General features: G+C 33.7%; 1 protein-coding gene across 1 annotated transcript in view; it reads left to right on the top strand.

Moving 5' to 3' along the window:
- The first annotated feature begins 953 nt into the window (after nucleotides 1–953).
- LOC136038667 (phosphatidylinositol 3-kinase catalytic subunit type 3-like) overlaps nucleotides 954–21,991 on the top strand; it is a 34,766-nt gene continuing 13,728 nt past the window's right edge. Inside the window, exons 1-2 of the mRNA XM_065721940.1 lie at nucleotides 954–1,108; nucleotides 18,260–18,431. Coding sequence (XP_065578012.1) covers nucleotides 18,281–18,431 — 151 coding nt within the window. The 5' untranslated portion in view covers nucleotides 954–1,108; nucleotides 18,260–18,280. The remainder of the gene's footprint in view (nucleotides 1,109–18,259; nucleotides 18,432–21,991) is intronic.

Raw genomic sequence — 21,991 nt, 5'->3', positions numbered from 1 at the left:
AGCCCTCTACATTTGGCTGAAAAGGACAATCTTCGGCAATCTTTCACGCTTCATTTGCAGAACGTGCCCTAGCCAACTTAACCTTTCTTTCAATATGGTCTTAGAAAGTAGGATTGAACCACATTTTCTGCAAAGCCTACCGTTTGAAATATGGTCGGTCAGCTAGATACCCGGAACAATCCGAAGGCAATTTTTCTGAAAAACAACTAGTAAATCTTCATCCAATTTTCAGGGCGCCCATGCTTCAGAGCCATATTTGACCACTGTTGTCGCTGTGCCTTCCAGTATTCCAATATTCAGTTTGCGGAGTTATCTTCCTATTCTTCCAAACATATTTTTAACTGTGAAAAAACACCGTGACCCTTGGCTATTGTACTTTTAATATCTTCACTGCTCCCACCGTCGTTACTAGAAATACTACCATGTTAAAAGAAATTGTCCACTTGATCACTTATTCTTAGACTTAGTGACTTAGTCTTCCTAAGATCACTTTTCAAACCCATTCTAGCAGTCTGAACTGGCAAAGCCTCTAAAAGCTTATTCCTTTTTTTCTCATAATTTCATCTAGAATGCTTAAACCATCAGCATAATCTAAGTCCAGGAAGTTATTTCCTCCCTATTTGATTCCATGGTCTCCCCCAGATAGTCGTCCTGAATTCAAAATCTGGGATTCTACAAAATCCAGAATATTAAGCACCAGCCTTACTGCTTGAGTGTTGGCTTCTGTGTCACCCGTGACACTTATTACTTGAATTACTTCCATCCTTATTAAATATGTTGAAATCTTATGCTATAATAGACGCATTTCACTTGTTCTAGTGCTCTAAGAGTCGTCTTTGCTTTTCACTTTCTCGTTTTTACTTCACAGCAATGATTGAGACGTGCGACTAAGGAAGAAAGTAGGAATCTTGCCAAAACCGCCCTGAAATCGTCCAGCAGAATAGTGGCGTTGAAGTCAAGTTAATGCACTATCTGCTATCTATGATTGAAAAAGTATATGATCATTTTGAAAAGAACTAGCACAAATTGAAGGTTCAATTCTCCTGGAATGAAGTTAATTTATAGTTTATTGGGCCACATTTAGCCTTTACTTCTTCTAAATAATTAAGTAAGTTAATTTCAAAGGTAAGCTAATAAGGTTGAATCCTCGATGATCTGGACAAGGAATACAGTAAGATACCTAATAGGGAGTAAGGTCTCAGTATTCCTACAGTGCCTAATGTCGGGCAAACATCCTAGGCTAATGAAAAATGTAACTTTCTTAAACATGGAGAGAAAGCTCCTAATCCTGGAAATGGTATAGATAGTTGAGACCATGCTGGGCTTAGTTGGCTGCTGATAATCTTGAGAAACTTTTTCCAGTAGGCTATTTAAACTAAGACAGAAGGGTAAATTTATTATTCTTTATTAAATAAAAAAAACTAGTTTTTTAACTGAAAGTAAGGAGCAACATTAAAACTTAAAACGAACAGAAATTACTCCGTATATGAAATGGGTTGTCCCCTCTGCAGTCCCTCGCTCTTTATGCTAAAGTTTTTAATTGTTTTAAAAAGTAGAATTGTGGCAAAGAGTCAAACTTTAGCATAAAGAGCGAGGGACTGCGGAGGGGACAACCCATTTCATATACGGAGTAATTTCTGTTCGTTTTAAGTTTTAATGTCGCTCCTTACTTTCAGTTAAAAAAACTAGTTTTTTTTATTTAATTTCTGAACGTTTTTGAATTTATGCATGTTTGATTTTGGCTCTCCGCACATAAATTATTGAAATGAAATTAGTATATTAATTTTTTTTGGCTAAAACGTCTGTACACTTCCCAATAACCATTACTATATGTAAATACTGGTCAAAGTTTGTAACTTGCAGCCCCTCCCCCAGGAATTGTGGGGGAGTAAGTCATTCCCAAAGACATAGTTATTACGGTTTTCGACTATGCAGAACAAAATGGCTATCTTAAAATTTTAATCTGTTGACTTTTGGAAAAAAATTAGCGTGGGAGGGGGCCTATTTCCCCTCCAATTTCTTTATCACTTAAAAAGGGCACTAGAACTTTTCATTTCCGTAAGAATGAGCCCTCTTGCAACACTCTAAGACCACCTGATCGATACGATGACCCCTGGGGAAAAGAAAAAAACAACAACAAACAAATAAATAAACACGCACCCGTGATTTGTCTTCTGGCAAAAAATATGAAATTCCACATTTTTTTAGATAGGAGCTTGAAATTTTTGCTATAGAGTTCTCTGATATGCAGAATGCGATAGTGTGATTTTCGTTAAGATTCTATGACTTTTAGGGGATGTTTCCACCTTTTTTCCAAAATAGGGCAAATTTTCTCAGGCTCGTAACTTTTGATGACAAAGACTAAATTAATTGAAACATATATATTTAGAATCAGCGTGAAAATTCGATTCTTTTGATGTATCTTTTAGCATCAAAATTCTGTTTTTTAGAGTTCCGTTTACTATTGAGCCAGGTTGCTCCTTACTACAGTTCTTTACCACGAACTGTTTGAAAAGAAAATAATTCGGTATTTCGGGGCTTCTGACATTATTACTCCTTTGCGGAAGTTAGGCTCAAAATTGGAAAAGGATTATATTTTTTCTCTGGGCCCTTTCCACCTCTTAGTTCGTTTATTTTCCCATTAGTTTTCACCTGTTTTTGCTTTATAGTTGTGTTATCTCTTAGCAGTTCTTTTGTTACTTGAGTTATGGTTGTGGTATATATGTTTTATCACTCATATAGTTGTGTTATTTTCAAATTATACTCCATAATAGAGAGGCTCCGAACACCCAGCATTGTATATTAAGCTCTGAATTTGATGTTTTTTTCTAACGTGACCAGATTCGTCCTGCGCCCTTTTCATTGAGTTTTTTCCCCCATGGCATATTTCTCCAAGGAAAGATCCTCCCACATAGCCCCCTCCCTCAACCCTACCCCCAAAACCAAAAAAATTCCCCTGAAAACGTCTGTACACTTCCCAATAACCATTATTATATGTAAAAACTGGTTGAAGTTTGTAACTTGCAGCCCCTCCCCCAGGAACTGTGGGGGAGTAAGTCACCCCCAAATACATAGTTATTATGATTTTCGACTATGCTGAACAAAATGGCTATCTCAAAATTTTGATCCGTTGACTTTGGGAAAAAAATGAGCGTGGGAGGGGGCCTAGAAGCCCTCCAATTTTTTTGGTCACTTAAAAAGGGCACTAGAACTTTTCATTTCCGTTAGAATGAGCCCTCTTGCGACATTCTAGGACCACATGGTCGATACGATGACCCCTGGGGAAAAAAAAAAAACAAAAAAAAAAACAAACAAATAAACACGCACCCGTGATTTGTCTTCTGGCAAAAAATGCAAAATTCCACATTTTTGTAGATAGGAGCTTGAAACTTTTACAGTAGGGTTCTCTGATACGCTGAATCTGATGGTGTCATTTTCGTTAAGATCCTACGACTTTTAGGGGGTGTTTCCACCTATTTTCCTAAATAAGGCAAATTTTCCCAGGCTTGTAACTTTTGATGGGTAAGACTAAACTTGATGAAACTTATATATTTAAAATCAGCATTAAAATGCGATTCTTTTGATGTAGCTATTGATATCAAAATTCAATTTTTTAGAGTTTTGGTTACTATTGAGCCGGATTGCTCCTTACTACAGTTTGTTACCACAAACTGTTTGATATTACTTTGCTAGCTAGAAGGTGAAACACAGCTCAGCGTGTCTTCTTATGGTCTTTCTGCTAATAGTGGAGAGTTATAGATCTTCTAGTCTAGAGAAAATATCTTCATTAAATTGAAGCAGTAGACTACCAGTAGATCCCTTATTATGTGATGTTTTAATATAATAGTTGCTACCCTGACCCTCACTCCTCTATTGACCCATGTATAGCCCTAATAATATATTTCTTCCTTGTTGCTTCCATGTTCTGATTTGTTGTCTATTTGTTAGCCTATCTGAGTTATATTTGGTTTAAAAATAAAACTTTTATTTTGGTGTTTTATTTGCCTGAAAGTGAATAAAGAAAGATCACCATGCTTTTGAAAATAGAAAAAAATTGAAGTTACTATAGTGTGATGAGTCAAAGAAATTAGGGACACACCATCAGGCTCAGGAAGGTGAGGCCTGAAACAGTCTAAACAATGAAGTAGGCTAGCCTAGGTGGAAATAATCTAGGGTAACAAGAAATCAACCATTTCTTCAAATTTTACATCTCTTGTTTCCTTTTACAAGAAGAAAAGTAAATTCCAGCATATATAATAAATATATTTTAATAAATAGCTGCATTGTTCAATCTATAAAACCTTTGATGAATCATCATATTTTGCAAGAGGCAAGCCTTCTCCCATGGAGGCAAACATAAACTGTCAAGCTCAAATTTTTTGCCAGAAATTCATTATGGATATTGAAGAACAAAGAATTCTTAATAGTAATTTCATAGTTAACTTCAAAGTTAATTAAGAATTGGAGAAAAACAGCAAAATCTACTCACAGGCTAAGTTAGTTAATAAAGTAAATTAAACAAGGCTCTGCTGTATAGGTTTGATTGAATATTAGATAAAAAAAAAATTTCAAATGAGTTAAAAATATAAATAATAACAGAGAATATATATATATATCAACTAAATGCAATAAGAAAACTGGTGGAAGTGAGAATTGCAACAGCTAAAGAAATAGCCACGGAACAAACAACAGCAAGAATCATATTGAATTCCAAACAAATTTTTGAACTATAATCTAGGGTTGGAAACTGGAAAAGACATATTTATTATCTTTAATGCATTAAGAAATAAAATGAGATGATATATGGATTCAGTTAATTCTGTTAGCATGTATTCCATAATAACTTAGTAGCTGGATAGAAATGTGTCTGCTTCAGGAATGCATCTGGAGCCTATTTTGTGCCTTAACTTATGCTTCTGAAAGGTAATTTGAAACATAGATCACTATCCTTTTCCTCTTCAAAGAACTTGTGTCTTTAATGAATATAGATAAAATTTGTATAACAAAAGACAAGCTTTTGGAATTATACCCATAGCACAAATGAAGCCCAAAAAAGCCTTTTATGCAGTATAGCTTTGCTAAGTGCTGATTTACAAAGCAGGTGTACCAAAGAATTTTTAAAAAGGTGTGCAAACTGCTTTAAAACAATCATAAATACTTACTTCTGTCATTCTTAAAAGTACACTGCTTCACTTTACTCTGCTCCTGGTTTGGATAATTCAACTACAATGTTGTAAAATTTTCTTAGTATGTGATTAGCTTGAACATTTTAGCCTCTTACAATGCTGACTATTTTAAATACACTGGTAGTCAATGGTGGAGCATTGTCATAGATGTGTACTTTAATCTTAAGCCTAATCTTACCAAATGCAGCCTAATTTTAGACACAAGATCTTAAAGTTTAAACGAAGTATCTAAATTGTAGACATACTTAATCATGTATCAATTCAATAATAAAAAAAAAACATTGTAGAGCAGAAAAATTTTATTTGATTAGGCTAGGCTGCATTGGCAACTTTTGCTTAAGTTTAAGCATTGAAAAATCAAAAAACATTTTCCATAATTTTAGTCATTCAATCCCACCTAGTCTACTTCTGACTAGGATATTGGCCAATCCCAACTATTCTAAACTGTATGCATCATGTCAAAGATCAGGGGTGTGTTGCAAAGATACTGTGTAACCAATATTTTAACTTTATTGGTCTCATTCAGGAGTCATATAAATATTTCAGTATGTTTTAAAGTAGCTTCCAGAGTTTTAGTAGTTTCCTTGTGGAAAGTAAGAGCAGTAAGGTTTTACCAAAAAGAATTGTGCTATTAAAAAAAATAGTTTGGATATGCAGTAGTCTAAATATTTATCCATCAGGTGGGGGGGGGGGGGGTAAAGTGAGGCAATACACTTCTTGGAATGAGATAAGTGAGTAATAATGATTGCTTTAAAGTAGTCTTCACATCAGATGGAAGCAGTTTCTAGTTGCACCATAGCAGAGGAGCTTTTCTAAAGAAAAGTATCTGAATAATTAAGTCATATTATTACATTCCTTATTTTTGCCTCTTTTCAACATAATAGCCATTACCATGACAATGCACCCCCTCCCTGATGGACCTATGTGTAACCCTAAAAATATACATTTTCATTGTTGTTTTTATTATTTTAATGCATTGTATACTGTGCAGCTTCTTTGTGGACTCAAAGGTACCCAGTTTAGCCAGAGCGTTTGAATGAATATTAGAAAACACCTAATTTTCTGAATGATTTAAAAACATGGATAGCAATGGAAGAAAAAATGACAATTTGACTAATAATAACATGTTGCATATTTTAGAGTAAGGTTTTGATTACTTTAGTGTCTCCTTTCAGTTTGATATACATCCCAGGGCTATATATGGGACCACCAGGGGGGGCAATTTAGGCTCATTGACAGAAATGCAACCATTGGAAATACCATAAAATTAGGAATATAATGGTTCTACTTTTATTTGGGAATATACCCAATGGATCATATTTAAAAATTTCCTAAAATAATATCAAACTGTTGGTAAAAATTTTCCAACTAGTTAGGTATTTGAAAAACTTTTTGAAGTGAAAGATAAATTAGCTAGTGTGGGAACTAATTGAAACCCAAAAGAAAAACAATTGTATCTTACTCACAAAATACAATAAACCATAAGAGCCAACTTAGCCTATCTAACTAGGTTGATAATGTATATGATAATAATTTATCAATAAAACATTTTAGAAGGATAAAAAAAATCTGCTGTCAAGCATTGGTGGATATTAAACCTCTGTAATATTTATACACAGCATATCCACCCAGTTGGATAAGAAGAAACTGAAGATTGTAGCTTGAATGTGTAGTAAGACAAAGAATCTTACTAGCCTTTCTTACATTTATCCAACTAAAATTGTTAGTGGATTCTCTCAGCAATCTAGTGATAATATCCAAATAGACAGATAGTTGATTCTCTTAAGGCACAGTGTGACCATCTAACTAGTTGGATACCAAGGCATTTTAGTCTTTCAGTATATATTAACCTTGGCAGATGATAAATTCTCTATGCAAAGTTGTGATAATATCAAAATTGCTAGATGCTTAATTATCTACCAATTAGCTTATAATATCCAACTAGGAATGATGAGGCTTAGGTCTTTTTCTGGGCATCTTTAGTGGGAATGTTAGGAGAGCTTTATATTTCTTCATGAGGGAGAGGGAGGTGGTGGTAGAAGAACAATTTTGTCCTCATTTTTTTGAACAACATGAGTCATTATTCAGCTTTTTATCAATTAGCATAATTGAGGTCTGTTGGAGTGAAATCGAAGTATTGTTCAAGGTGTCTTCTTCAGCTGTCAAAATTCCATCAGCTAACTTTCCCTGTATGTACATACTATTGGAATGATCAGCTTTCTCATAAAAGATAGCTGGTTGTGCTATGATATATAAATTAATGAAAAGATCCCAAAACTGATATATAAGACCTTGAACTTAATAGATAAAGCTATAAAATGTTTGACCAAAAGATTACTTTTACTACTGAAGTACTAAGTACCAAGGTATGGAGACAATCATAAATGCCCTTTCACCTCTCTTTAATTTTACCATGAAATTTAAAACTTTGCTCAAAATGATTTAACTTGACACTTAAAAAAACAGGACCAATAAAACAAAACTTAATAGTAAATATCATTTTTCAGTTGAAAAGATTTATGATTAGATAGTCTAAAATGAAAAAGTTTCTATCCAGTTAGTTAGATATTATAAAGCACATGCTAACAGAATTAAATAGTTTGCTAATTTTTGTATTATTACTAAAATGCACAGAAATTTTATTGTCTTTATAGTTTCCCAAGTAATCCAAAAGTATTAGACAAGCTACATTATTACCCACCTAGTTAGATGCTCATGCAATTTCTAAGAGTCTTAATTAACTATCTGGTTAGTTGGATATTACCACCAAACTACTTACAGAATTTGTTTTGTAGCTAGTTTGATGTTATCACTAAATTATCTAGAGAATTCTAGAGATATCTTTCATATATATATTATATATATATATATATATATATATATATATATATATATATATATATATATATATATATATATATATATATATATATAGTACCAGAGGCTTTCATCATGGGGCCCCAGCACTTGGCCCACAGAAGGCTTCTATATATGAATTTTCATGGCCTTTTCATTAGCCTTTTCTGGCATTGCCACAGGTTCAATATAGCCACCCTGTAAAAAATACAAATTCTTTCTTAAAGTCCTGCCCTATTTAGATTTTTTTTGTGGCCAGTCATTGCTGTTCATTGTTTCCCAAGCATATATTTCATTATCCTTTTTTGTTCATCTTTACCTCAGAAGTTTTTTCCATGCCTTTTGTGTTAGCTGTTTGTATTCATACATCATCTTGTTTGATTTCTGAACGTGTTATAGATAACAAATACATCTTTTCCAGTTTCCAACTATAGATTTCTGTTCAAAATTTTGTTTAGAATTCAATGTGATTTTTGCTGTTGTTTGTTCCATGCCTTTTTCTTTAGTTGTTGCAATTCTCACTTTCACCAGTTTTCTAATCACATTTATCTGTGCTTCATTTTCATCAATCAGCTCCTTAAACATTTTAAATAACCTTAAATTAGAATTAGCGCCTTTGTAAAGTTAGGTTGTTTTTTGTTATTGGACCTTCAACTTCTGCCTTGGAATGTTTTTTGTTATTATGAAAAACATAACGCCAAACCATTGCTTTTTAACAGAGACTGATGCAGTATCAGATTCTTGGCTAATGTCCCTAGAAACTCTAATGTTGTTACTTGTAACTATTTCACTGCCTGGAGCTTTTATAAAATGTGAACATCAACTTTTGCTCTGGCTTGTCTTTTGTCATTATGAAATAGGTATCTCCAAAAAATATATAGAAATATTTTTGTAATTAGTAGTTTTTTTTTCTCTTTAAAGTAATTTACTTGTTGTATTGTTTCTTTTCAAAGATATTTGATTATTCAAGTAATGCTGATTTTGAACTCTGATTTCTACTAATCTTCAAACTTTTTGTTTTCTTCTTTAAGGTTTTCAAATTGTTATAATCCCTTGTCAAATATATATAAATATTTTTGTAATTACCCATTTTTGCTCTTTATGCAATTAAATGTCTTCTCATGCTGAAATTTAAGAGACATTTTATTATTGAATCAAGTCTGATTTCTAATTTTGATTTCTACTAAGCTTCAAGCTTTTGATCTTCTTTTGTCAATTTTTTTGAATTGCTGTAATCCCTTGTCAAAACATATACAAATATTTTTTTTTTGTCAATTAACAGTTTTTTGCTCTTTAAGCAATTTAATGTGAACTTTTGCATGCGTGAAAATCTTCAATTTTTCCACACAAGAGTGACAGCATGATTGCAATGCTGCAATGATGTATATAAAAATGGCGTCACTGACATGAATTTTTTTTCCGAAATTCAGGCTCTTAACAAATTTTTTCAGACTTCTAACCTACCTAGACAGTATTTTTTAAGACAAGAATATCCCAGGATACCAACTTTCCCCAAAAAATATTGAGCCTTTTTTAAGAAAAGAAATACAATGAATGCTCATTGCCTTTTTTTTTAATAGTTTTTTTTAGTTTTTTTTTTTTGGTTTGTCTTTCTTCTGTTTTTTTCTATTTTTTTTTTCATTTTTTAGTTTTCTTTTTCTTTTTTTTTAGTTTTTTTTTTTAGTACAGATGAACAAACAGACAGTATATTTTTATATAGATAAGAAGATATATAAATATATAGTACTGGGAGCTTGGCGGTTTTGCCACCAGGTCCCAGCACTTGGCACATGGCAGGCATCTAAATATGGATTATTTTTGTTGCTTGTCTTGAGACTGCAGGGCTGAGTCTCTTCTTTATGTCATGATAGCAACACAGGTTCATTACGGCCATCCTGGGAAAATACGAATTTTTCTTTAAAGTCCTGACCTATTTAGATTGTTCTTGTGACCAGAAATGCCAATGATGTAATATATATTGTAATTATTGATCATTGTTCCATTAATTAAAAAAAAGAAATATCACTAACAATAAGACGTTTTGTTGGTAGTTGTTAGGGCTTCCTTCTCCACTTTGTTATATGTTCTTTATTCATTTTCATGTGGTAGCAGAACTTTTAAGCTATGTTGTATTTTCACACAAGAAAGTGGAACATATAATATTCCATGATTAAAAACCGGAGTACTAAGGTCAATGCGAAAAAATTCAAAAGTTTGCCCTAGCAACTTATGTATATTCATGACAAATGTGGGTCAAAGTAGAAGTTGATGTTGTTGAACAGTACATCCAAGTTGACCTTTGCTACAGTCCACCATAACTTGGGATATGTGAACTTCTTTTCCTGATTTTTTCCCCAGTAACTATATTCCCCTTAATTATGTTGTTACATGATTCAATAACAATAAGACAGGTCCCATTTGTTTCTCTGTTTGAAGTTCTAACTCTTTTCTCATCAAGAGGTTCTTGATAGCTCTGTCTTCCTTAGACATGCCATCTTAAAAGTGTATATTGAATTTAGCTTGAATAAAGTTTTGAAATTAACTTTCAATTTGACATTGATAGCATTGGAGGATCCAGATGGGGGGGGGGGCGCCCCCTCCTAAAGTAGTGGTGGATCTGGGGATGATATCATGTTGCCATATTAAGTATCATATTTTTCATAGAGGGTGAACAGCTTTTTATGTTTTTTTTTATTGCGGGGTGGTTTCAATAACTTACTGTTTTTTGTATCAATATTTTTACATCATTTTAAGTTTAACAGATTTATTAGAAATTTAACCCTCAGCAGATTTTAGATTAAATTTACGACCATTTCCACACCCTACCTACAGCGTATAATCGTTAAGGTTCCTTTTAAATTGCTGGCATTTCTTTGTTCACAAGTTTATTGGAGTAAAATATTTTGCACCCCCTGCTAAAGAAAATCCTGGATCCGCCCCTGTAGTACAGTGAATTGAGAACTAACTTGAAATTTAGAGGCAGAATGTTTTAGTTTTGCACAGAATGTAAACTTTTTTCTTTTTTTGTTAGGTTTGGATAAGCTTATTGTCACTTGGATGCAATTGGTTTTTGAAAACCTATTAAATAAAAAAAACTAGTTTTTTTAACTGAAAGTAAGGAGCGACATTAAAACTTAAAACGAACAGAAATTACTCCGTATATGAAATGGGTTGTCCCCTCCGCAGTCCCACGCTCTTTACGCTAAAGTTTGACTCTTTGCCACAATTCTACTTTTTAAAACAACTAAAAACTTCAGCGTAAAGAGCGTGGGACTGCGGAGGGGACAACCCATTTCATATACGGAGTAATTTCTGTTCGTTTTAAGTTTTAATGTCGCTCCTTACTTTCAGTTAAAAAAACTAGTTTTTTTTATTTAATTTCTGAACGTTTTTGAATTAATGCATGTTTGATTTTGGCTCTCCGCACATAAATTATTGAAATGAAATTAGTATATTAATTTTTTTTTTTTGGCTAAATGGCTTTCTCTTAGTTTTGATCAGACGATTTTGAGAAATAAGGGGTGGGGAAAAAGGCCTAGCTGCCCTCCAATTTTTCGGTTACTTAAAAAGGCTACTAGAACTTTTAATATTCAACGAACGTTTTTATTAGTAAAAAATATACGTAACTTAAGAATTAACTTACGTAACAAACTTTTATATTCTTATATTTTTATTATGTGTACGAGGGGGTTTGTACCCTCGTTAATACCTCGCTCTTTACACTAAATCGTAAGTTTTGTTCCAATTCTTTAAGAATGACCCCTGAATCAAATAGGCCGTAGAATAAATAGTTGAAATCACTAAAAATATTTTAGCATAAAGAGCGAGGTATTTATCTCCTCCTAAATACCTCGCTCGTTATGCTAAAGTATTTTTAGAACCCTTCATATGCGTAATAATCTCTGTTTGTTTTAAATTTCAATGCTATTCCTTACTTTCATTTGAAAAAACGTTTTCATGTTTATTTTTTCATTGTTTTTTTTTATAGTAATGCTAGAAAATCCTGCGCCCTTTTCATTGAATTTTTTTCCCCCATGGCATATTTCTCCAAGGAAAGATCCTCCCACATAGCCCCCTCCCTCAACACTACCCCCAAAACCAAAAAAATCCCCCTAAAAACGTCTGTACACTTCCCAATAACCATTATTATATGTAAACACTGGTTGAAGTTTGTAACTTGCAACCCCTCCCCCAGGGACTGTGGGGGAGTAAGTCATCCCCAAAAACATAGTTATTAAGATTTTCAACTATGCCAAACAAAATGGCTATCTCAAAATTTTGATCCGTTGACTTTGGGAAAAAAATGAGCGTGGGAGGGGGCCTAGATGCCCTCCAATTTTTTTGGTCACTTAAAAAGGGCACTAGAACTTTTCATTTCCGTTAGAATGAGCCCTCTTGCGACATTCTAGGACCACTTGGTCGATACGATGACCCCTGGGGAAAAAAAAAAAAAAAAAACAAAAAAACAAACAAATAAACACGCACCCGTGATTTGTCTTCTGGCAAAAAATGCAAAATTCCACATTTTTGTAGATAGGAGCTTGAAACTTCTATAGAAGGGTTCTCTGATACGCTGAATCTGATGGTGTCATTTTCGTTAAGATCCTACGACTTTTAGGGGGTGTTTCCCCCTATTTTCCTAAATAAGGCAAATTTTCTCAGGCTCGTAACTTTTGATGGCTAAGACTAAACTTGATGAAACTTATATATTTAAAATCAGCATTAAAATGCGATTCTTTTGATGTAGCTATTTATATCAAAATTCAATTTTTTAGAGTTTTGGTTACTATTGAGCCGGATCGCTCCTTACTACAGTTCGTTACCACGAACTGTTTGATAAGCCACTGTTTTATTTTGTAAGATTCATTAGTAACTTCCATTGATTCAGATTGAGAACTCTTGTACTGGTTTTTGGAGCACTAGCTGCTGTTTAAGATATCAGTTACTAGTCTCTTAACTTCTCTGTTACCACAGTGTATGATAACCCTTGTTGTTTCCAAACCAACTACATATCTTGTATTTGTAAAGAGGACTGGGGATATATAAAAAGGATATATCCTAATGTGCATGGGTTCTCCTGAAATTTTTCAAGGTAGTGGAGAGCAGCCCACTTTGTTTCTTTTTCAAGGTGCAGAGAAAACAGCAAAGTGCATTATCTGTCTTCACATGAAACTATACCCTGATGGATTCAAAGCATTAAAGCCCTCTTCTCTCCTGTTTTGCCAGAAACATAATGATGAAATGTAAATGTATTGCAACACCAAGAAAGAAGCTTTTTCACCTGTTGTTTAGTATGCTCAACATTAGTATGCTCAAAAACAATCTAGGAAACTTTGCTAGTTCTCAGTGAGAATAGAACCCAGGCAAGATTGCTTTAATCAGGAAAGGGCTAATTGCTAGAACTGTTTCAGTCATGATACAGTTCATGGATCAGTGCATGACTTATTTAAGAGACAGAAGTGGACAGACACCCCTTTTTAATTATTTTTGGTATTCCTCCCCAGTCCACAAAACCGTGATCAAATATTCCATCATTGTGTCACTGGCTCTTGATGTATAATGTTGTAATGTAATTTTGTAACGTTTAATGTTGAATATGTTGCCTGTTGAACCCATATTGTCAACAACCAAGCCATACAGATTTTTTTTTTACCATAATCACACAGTTCATGGTAATTAACCATGTAGTAAGGAGCAACCTGGCTCAATAGTAAACAAAACTCTAAAAAACGGAATTTTGATACTAATAGATACATCGAAAGAATCGGATTTTTATGCTTATTGTAAATATATAAATTTTATCAAATTTATTCTTACTCATCAAAAGTTATGAGCCTGAGAAAATTTGCCTTATTTTGGAAAATAGGGGGAAACACCCCTAAAAGTCATAGGATCTTAACAAAAAAATCACACCATCGTATTCAGCATATCAGAGAATCCTACTGTAGAAGTTTCAAGCTCCTATCAACAAAAATGTGGACTTTGTATTTTTTGCCAGAAGACTGATCATGGGTGCGCGTAGATTTGTTTGTTTTTTGTTTTGTTTTTCCACCAGGGGTGATTGTATTGACCAATGGTCCTAGAATGTAGCAAGAGAGCTCATTCTAACGGAAATTAAAAGTTCTACCGCCCTTTTTAAGTGACCAACAAAATTGGAGGGTACCTAGGTCCCCTCCCACGCTCATTTTTTCCCAAAATCAACGGATCAAAATTTTCAGATAGGCGTTTTGTTCAGCATAGTAAAAAAACATAATAACTATGTCTTTGGGGCTGACTTACTCCCCCACAGTCCCCAGGGGAGGGGCTGCAAGTTACAAACTTTGACCAGTCTTTACATACAGTAATGGTTATTGGGAAGTGTACATACATTTTCAGGGGGATTTTTTGGTGGTGGGGGGTGGGTTGAGGGGGGGGGCTACGTGGGAGGATCTTCCCTTGGAGGAATTTGTCATGGGGAAAGAGAAATTCCATGAAGGGGGCACAGAATTTTCAAGCATTATTTAAAAAAAAACAATGAAAAAAATAAATATGAACAAGTTTTTTCAACTGAAAGTAAGGACCAGCATAAAAACCTAAAACGAACAGAGATTATTACGCATATGAGTGGTCCATCTCCTCCTAAGATACCTCGCTCTTTACGCTAAAGTATTTTTAGTAATTTCAACTATTTATTCTATGGCCTTTGATTCAGGGGTCATTCTGAAAAAATTGGGACAAAATTAAAACTTTAGTGTAAAGAGCGAGGTATTAAAGAAAGGGAAAACCCTTTCGTATAGATAATAAAAATATACGAATATAGAAGTTCGTTACGTAAGTTAATTCGTAAGTTACGTATATTTTTTACTAATAAATACGTTCTTCCCCACCCCTTTTTCTCAAAATCATCCAATCAAACCTAAGAGAAAGCCATTTAGCAAAAAAAGAAAAAAAAATAGTTCGCAAATTTCGTTTTGATTATTCATGTGTGGAGAGCCAAAATGAAACATGCATTAATTCAAAAACGTTCAGAAATTAAATAAGGAAAACAAGTTTTTTTAACTGAAAGTAAGGAGCAACATTAAAACTTAAAACGAACAGAAATTACTCCGTGTATGAAAGTAGAATTTAGAGAAAGAGTATTTTTCAAATGTATTTTTCAAAATCTAGGATGGCAATTCTGTTGTTTTACCTTTTTTTCAATGAAAATAAGAAAAAACAGTTTTTTTCAGTCAAAAATATTGTCGAAATTTTGGGGAATGGGGGCAAATATCTTTCTCCAATTGATGTTACTGGGTTTTACATTAGGGACTGTTCGAAAAAATGCATTTGAATAGTTAGAGTGTGCTACAAACAGTATCTTAGAAGCTCATAAATGTATAGGAAGCGGAAACTTGTGACATTTCAAAGCAAGAAGACCGAAACATCACTAAAGCCCTTTTTAGAAAATTTAGACCGTTTTAGTTGAGTTTGATACTCCTAAAATCGCAACTCGGGTCTAAATTGACTTTTGCAATTCTGACTGATATTAGAAAATTACTGATACGTCATCTTGAATATCTTGGAGCACTTACTCGAATATCAAACATTTCGTGGTAACAAACTGTAGTAAGGAGCGACCGGGCTCAATAGTAACCGAAACTCTAAAAAACGGAATTTTGATACCAATAGTTACAGCAAAAGAATCGTATTTTTGTGCTGATTTTAAATATATAAGTTTTTTCAAGTCTAGTCTTACCCATCAAAAGTTACGAGCCTGAGAAAATTTGTCTTAATTTAGAAAATAGGGGGAAATACCCCCTAAAAGTAATCAGATTTGGCGTATCAGAGAAACCTATTGTAGATGTTTCAAGCTCCTATCTACAAAAACGTGGAATTTTGTTGTTGTTTTTTTGCCAGAAGACAGATCATGGATGCTTTTTTTTTGCTTTTTTCCCAGTGGTGATCGTATCAACCCAGTGGTCCTAAATCTCGTGAGAGACCTCATTCTAACGGAAATTAGAAGTTCTAGTGCCCTTTCTAAGTGACCAAAAAAGGTTGACGGCACATAGGCCCCCTCCACGCTAATTTTTTTCTCCAAGTCACCGGATCAAAATTTTGAGATAGCCGTTTTGTTCAGCATAGTCGAAAAACTTAACAACTATGTCTTTGGAGACGACTTAATCCCCCACAGTTCCCGGGGAGGGGATGCAAGTTACGAACTTTGACCATTGTTTGCATATAGTAATGGTTATTGGGAAGTGTACAGACGTTTTTCAGGGGGACATTTTCGCGTTGGTGGGGGTGGGGGGGTTCAGGGGAAGGGTATTATGTGGGAGGATCTTTTCATGGAGGAATTTATCATAAGGGAAGAGAATTTTCATGTAGGGGATGCAGGATTTTCTAGCATTATTAAAAAAAAACATGAGAAAAAAAAATTCCAACTGGAAGTAAGGAGCAGCATTAAAACCTAAAACGAACAGAGATTATTACGCATATGAGTGGTCCATCTCCTCCTAAGATACCTCGCTCTTTACGCTAAAGAATTTTTCGCAATTTCAACTATTTATTCTGTGGCCTTTGTGGTTCAGGGGTCATTCTTAAAGAATTAGGACAAAATTCAAGCTTTAGTGTAAAGAGCAGGGTTAGGTGAGGGGGCGAATCCCCTCATATATGTAATAAAAATATAGAAGTTCGTTACGTAGGTTAATTCGTAAGTTACGTGTATTTATTACTAATAAAAACGTTCGTAAAAAAAAATTAGTTCTAGTTGCTTTTTTAAGTAACGAGTGCAATTAGGCCTCGTCCCCCACCCTCTTCTTTATCAGAATCGTCCGATCAAAACTATGAGAAAGCCATTTAGCAAAAAATAAAATAAAATGCGAATATCGTTTCAATCATTCATGTGTGGTGAGCCAAAATCAAAACATGCAATTAATTCATAAACGTTCAGAAATTAGATAAAAAAAAACAAGTTTTTTCAAATGAAAGTAAGGAGCGACAATAAAACTTAAAACAAACAGAAATTATTCCGTATATCAAAGGGGTTTTCCCCTCCTCAAGGCCCCCCTTTTTACACTAAAGTTTGACTCTTTCTCACAACTCTACTTTTTAAAACAGTAAAGAACGGGGCATTGAGGAGAGAACAACCGCTTTCCTATACGAAATAATTTATTTTCGTTTCAAGTTTTAATGTCGCTCCTTACTTTCAGTTGAAAAAACTTGTTTTGTCTTATTTTTTAAATAAAAGAATAATATTAAACCTGAATAGACTCAAAAATTGGGTAAAATTACATAGAGATTAAGATAATTTAAATTTCCTATTGGTAGAATCTTGAGTACTGCCTTTATTGTTAATCTATCGTTATTCTCTCCATCCTCTTTCAGCCTGCAAAGAAAAGAAATAAGGTTTATTCAGCATATAAAGAGAAGTTGTATTGAGATCACTTAAAATAGTTTATTTGGTATTTTTAGCATTCTCATGTCTTTTAGTTAACCCCATGACACATGCAGTGGGCAAAGATTGCAAAGAAGATGCTACTTGCTCTGATTATATTGTCCTTATTATCTGATAGAAAAGTACTCATACTTTGTTATTTTCTGTTTTTGCTTAAGCATGGAGGACATGTTTAATTATTGTCAAAGATCTGAATAAATTTGTTATTTATTTACAATTGCAGCTAACGATCATTTTTGAAGGGTTTTTATCTAATAAAGTAAAATTAGGACTGGGGTTTAATATGCTTAACAGTATGTGTAGAGATAAGTCATTTTGATAAACAAATTTAGGGCTGAATATTAAAATTAAGATGCGGATATTTAATGCATCTGTAGGTTCAGCCTACTATATGGTGCAGAAATTTGGTCAGCAACCACCATGACTTTGAGGAAGCTGTTTGTAATCCAAAGCAAAGGACTTCAAAAGATAGAGGGACTTAGCTGATACGAAGTCAAGTGAATATTAAAATGAGTCCAAGGTTAACTTTTTGTAATCGGATTTGCGTTTTTTTTTATTTTTTAGCAGGATCCAAATTTATTTTTCTTAATAAATGGGCTTTTATAAAAACACTTTGTATTCAGTTGCCCTGATTTTTGTGTCATTTTGCACATTGATAATTTTTTGTTAGGAAACCTAATAAGGGGCAGCATATATGTTAAACTAAAAAAAAAGTAAAAGAAAAATTGAGGAGATTTGGCTTATCATCTGCCATAATAACTTTCTTAAAAAATAACCATAATTATTGTATTCTCATTTTTTTCAGATGAAGATTTAAACAAACGAAATGGCACGGACTACTCCACCAGCCAAGCTCCATTATATATACAGCTGTGATCTTGACTTGAATGTCCAAATAAAAATTGGCTCACTTCAGGGGAAAATAGAAAGCAAAAAATTTCACAATGTTTTAGATAATCCACTTTCAAGCTACACAGGTATGTTGATGATCCATTTGTGGCTTGTGATTCAAATAATTATTTAGGAGCAAGAAAAGTAAACTGTCTCAACCCTAACGATTTTTTTCTATAAAATGTCTTTCGTTTTTTGGTCTTTACTATACTATATATATTTCACTGTGATTTTTATATAGTTTATATAGATTTTTGTATTTAAAAAAAGTATTTCTCTGCACGTATCTAGAACAGAGGTTCCAAACCAATTTTGGGTCATGTCCCACCTAGACATTTTTGAAATCTAGATGCCCTCCCCCTCATGATATTTAAATTTTGCTATTCGAAGTTTTACGTGTAAAATCCTGAGGGTGAATAAGATCAAGATGGATCTTAATTTTGCTCCGAAGTTCAAATTGAGGTAATTAGGGTAAGGAAGCTTAAAAAACCACCAACTTGATATCTTTTTTTGGGTTGTCCTCTAGGTATTTCTTACACTAATGAAAAATATTGTCTGGAATACATTTTTTATAAACTGAACTACATCATTGCAATACTATCATATATAATTTTTTGCTCTTTAAATGCATTTGAATATAATTTTATTCATATGAAAAGTGTTTTCTTTTTCAAAATTAACGTTCTAAAATATAGTCAGCCAAAGCGTGCACGTCCTGCCCATGATGACCCACCAAAATATTGCTCTGTCTGTGGTCCTGGCCATCCTCATAGGATTTTTTGGGGCTACTCCTCCTGCTAGCTCATATGTAAGGGCTTGGTACTTTACTCCATCTGGTACAGTGATAATTGAACTACCTTAGCATTAATAATCTCCTCTATCCATCGTTTTATTGCCTTCCTCATGGACGGAGGGTATGAAGAGATCCTTCAAGAGCAAATATAGGTAGGTGGCTCTGCTCTATTTGCATTACTTCGCTGAGCCAGAGGAACTGTTGCTTCTTGATTTCGTTGAAAGTGGTTTCACTGGTCTGGAGCTTTTGTGGTACTTCTAGATTCGTGATGTAGTCAGTGTCTTGGATTCTAGGGATGTGGTGAAGGTATTGCATCTCGAATGCAAGAAGCTTTCTTTTGTCTTCGGTTTTGAGTGTCCATGTTCTATTGCCACTTACGATTATGGAAATGATTAAAATGTCGAATTTGTGCGTTTTGGGTTTGTTGGATAGAGGTTTGCTTTTCCTAAGATTGTCAAGTCTTTGGAAGTTAGAGTTAGGATTGTGCAAGTCGTCTTTTTATATCAATATATGGCAATTATCAGAGGAGATTAGGCTGCAAAGGTACAAAAGGTGATCATCCATCTATCTACCATATCTACTAATTAATAAATTAGCATTTTATGAACCTATTCTGTTTTTCTCTTTTATTTTGAAAACTCTTATAATAATCCCCTTATAGAAATAACCAAAACCTAATTGTCCACAGTTCTTCACAAAATATGCACCCACCCCCCTCCTCCGATTTTTGAAATCAGGATTTCGTAAGTAAGGGTAATAAGAGCCTCAATTTACTTCTGATAGTATTAACTGACACTCTAAAATGCTAGTGAACTGCTTATGAACTATAATTTGATCAGTTAAAATTTTGTAGGAGCACAATTGCGTAAACGTAGTGCGACCAGGCACAAATTTCTCATCCAGCATCTTCAGACATTTTGTGGATATACATTTGACCGACGGTTCTCATTCCTTGTCGGCATCAACCGGGATCGAACCCCGGCCTTGTCTTGCCAACAAGAGATCAATCGATTGTGCTACCACAGGTTGGGAACACAATTTCATAAAACCATTATTTTGGATCAGCTATTTCTCTCTCAATATTATATTGAAACTTCGATAGGGTACCAACTTTCCATTTCTTTTAAGACTACATGGATGTTGAATTCCAATTTAATACCTGAGATTGACCAGTAAAACCTCAAGGCAACGATGTTGTTTGTTTGTTGTTTTACCGCATATATTCGAGGTTTAGCATAAGTCTAATATCTTTGTTTATGATAATTGAATTAAAACGTCAATTTAAAATAGAGAGTGGAATATCTGATAGAAAGTTTTATATGTGACTGTTAATCAAACCATTGCTGGGTTAGAAAAAGTTGTGTGTTTATCTACAGTATTTTATAAGAACAATTTTTTGATTAAAAATATGAGAAAACTCTCGTAGATATGAGACTGGCCAAGAGGTATTGAAATCCTGCCGATTCTTCAAAGGCTTTAAATGAAAGTCTAGTTTTTCATTGAAGACCTAATAGCCTATAAAAAGACTCAAAATGTTGGTGAAATTATGAAAGAAAAGTCCAGCTTGATTCCCACGGAATATATTGAACAGTTCAGGCGGACGTTTATGTGTGCAACGTTTACAGGGAATTCAAATTCCAGAAATAGAGCATTTTTATACCCAATAATGTTTTTTTTTCTTTGCTTTTTTTGCTCAAATTCATAAAAGATGTTTTTTACCTTTCGTCTATAAAGAAAGAAAAAAACGCGAAGATTGCTTAAATGGCATTAATTGGTGTCTTTTAGTATAACGTCTCTGATTTTATATATTGAAGTGATGTGTTTTATCAAGCAATTTCGATGACAAACGCACAAGCTTTTACTGAGAAAAATGGTTGAATGCAGCATCAAATAAAACAGCGCAAAGGGTTTTTTGGGGCTTCGCGACAAAAAGTAGCCCACACTGATGACATATCACGGAGATATGGTATATCGTTTTTTGGCTCTTCGAGATATCTTATTCATTTTTAGGACTTTCCAGCTGTAATCTCGTAAAATTTCTAGGAAAGAAGTTGGATGTAGTGGATGTGTTGGATGTAGAAAGAAGTTGGATGTAACAGGTTAAATAGCCTAGGCGAGTGGTGTTTGCAGTTGAAAAAGTTTGAAAGATAAGTTTTAGGAAAAGGGATATATTATAACTTAAAGTGGTAACTTGTTAAGTATGATCCTTAAACACGGAAATATGACAAAGATACCTGTGATGGGACGATTAATTGAATTCGAGGAATGCGGTATTTTTCTCGAATCGAAATCGCTGTTAAAACTGAAACAGTTTTTCCGATTCCTTCCTCCCTCATTTCTTGTTTCTCAAGTTAATAAAAATTATTTCTGCAATTTCAGTTTATTATTTAAACACTTGTGTACCTTTACCTGGACTTTCTGCAAGCTTCTCCTTGAGGGCATGTACTAATATTCTTTTAATATCAATAGTTAATGTCCTTCTCCTCTTGAATGAGGCCAGCACTGCAAAAATATTATGATATCTTGTATTTGTCGGTTTCCACTATTCAGAAAAAAATTAAGGTTTGTTGTTGACATTTGTTTTATTAGTTCTTAAGACTCGTATATTATTTGAATTGAACTTTTTTTTTTTTTTTTTTTTTTTTTTTTTTTAGGGTATTGTTTGTTGCGTACTAAATTTCTGAACCAAAAGTGAAAACAAGATGATTCTCAACTTTTTCTTGAATTCTTTTAAAATAGATGTTGAAGCTACCAGTGTTATCGTGCTTAACTAAGCAAGTAAGCCATGCACGTACACATTTTCATTGTTTTTGGGGGTGGGGAGTTGAAATTTCAAGAACAGTTACCCTTCAC

Source organism: Artemia franciscana, chromosome 18, assembly GCF_032884065.1.
Source record: "Artemia franciscana chromosome 18, ASM3288406v1, whole genome shotgun sequence".
In the NCBI taxonomy this organism is placed as follows: Eukaryota; Metazoa; Arthropoda; class Branchiopoda; order Anostraca; family Artemiidae; genus Artemia; species Artemia franciscana.
The sequence above is the reverse complement of the archived record's forward strand: the minus strand, read 5'-3'. Positions and strand labels throughout refer to the sequence as shown.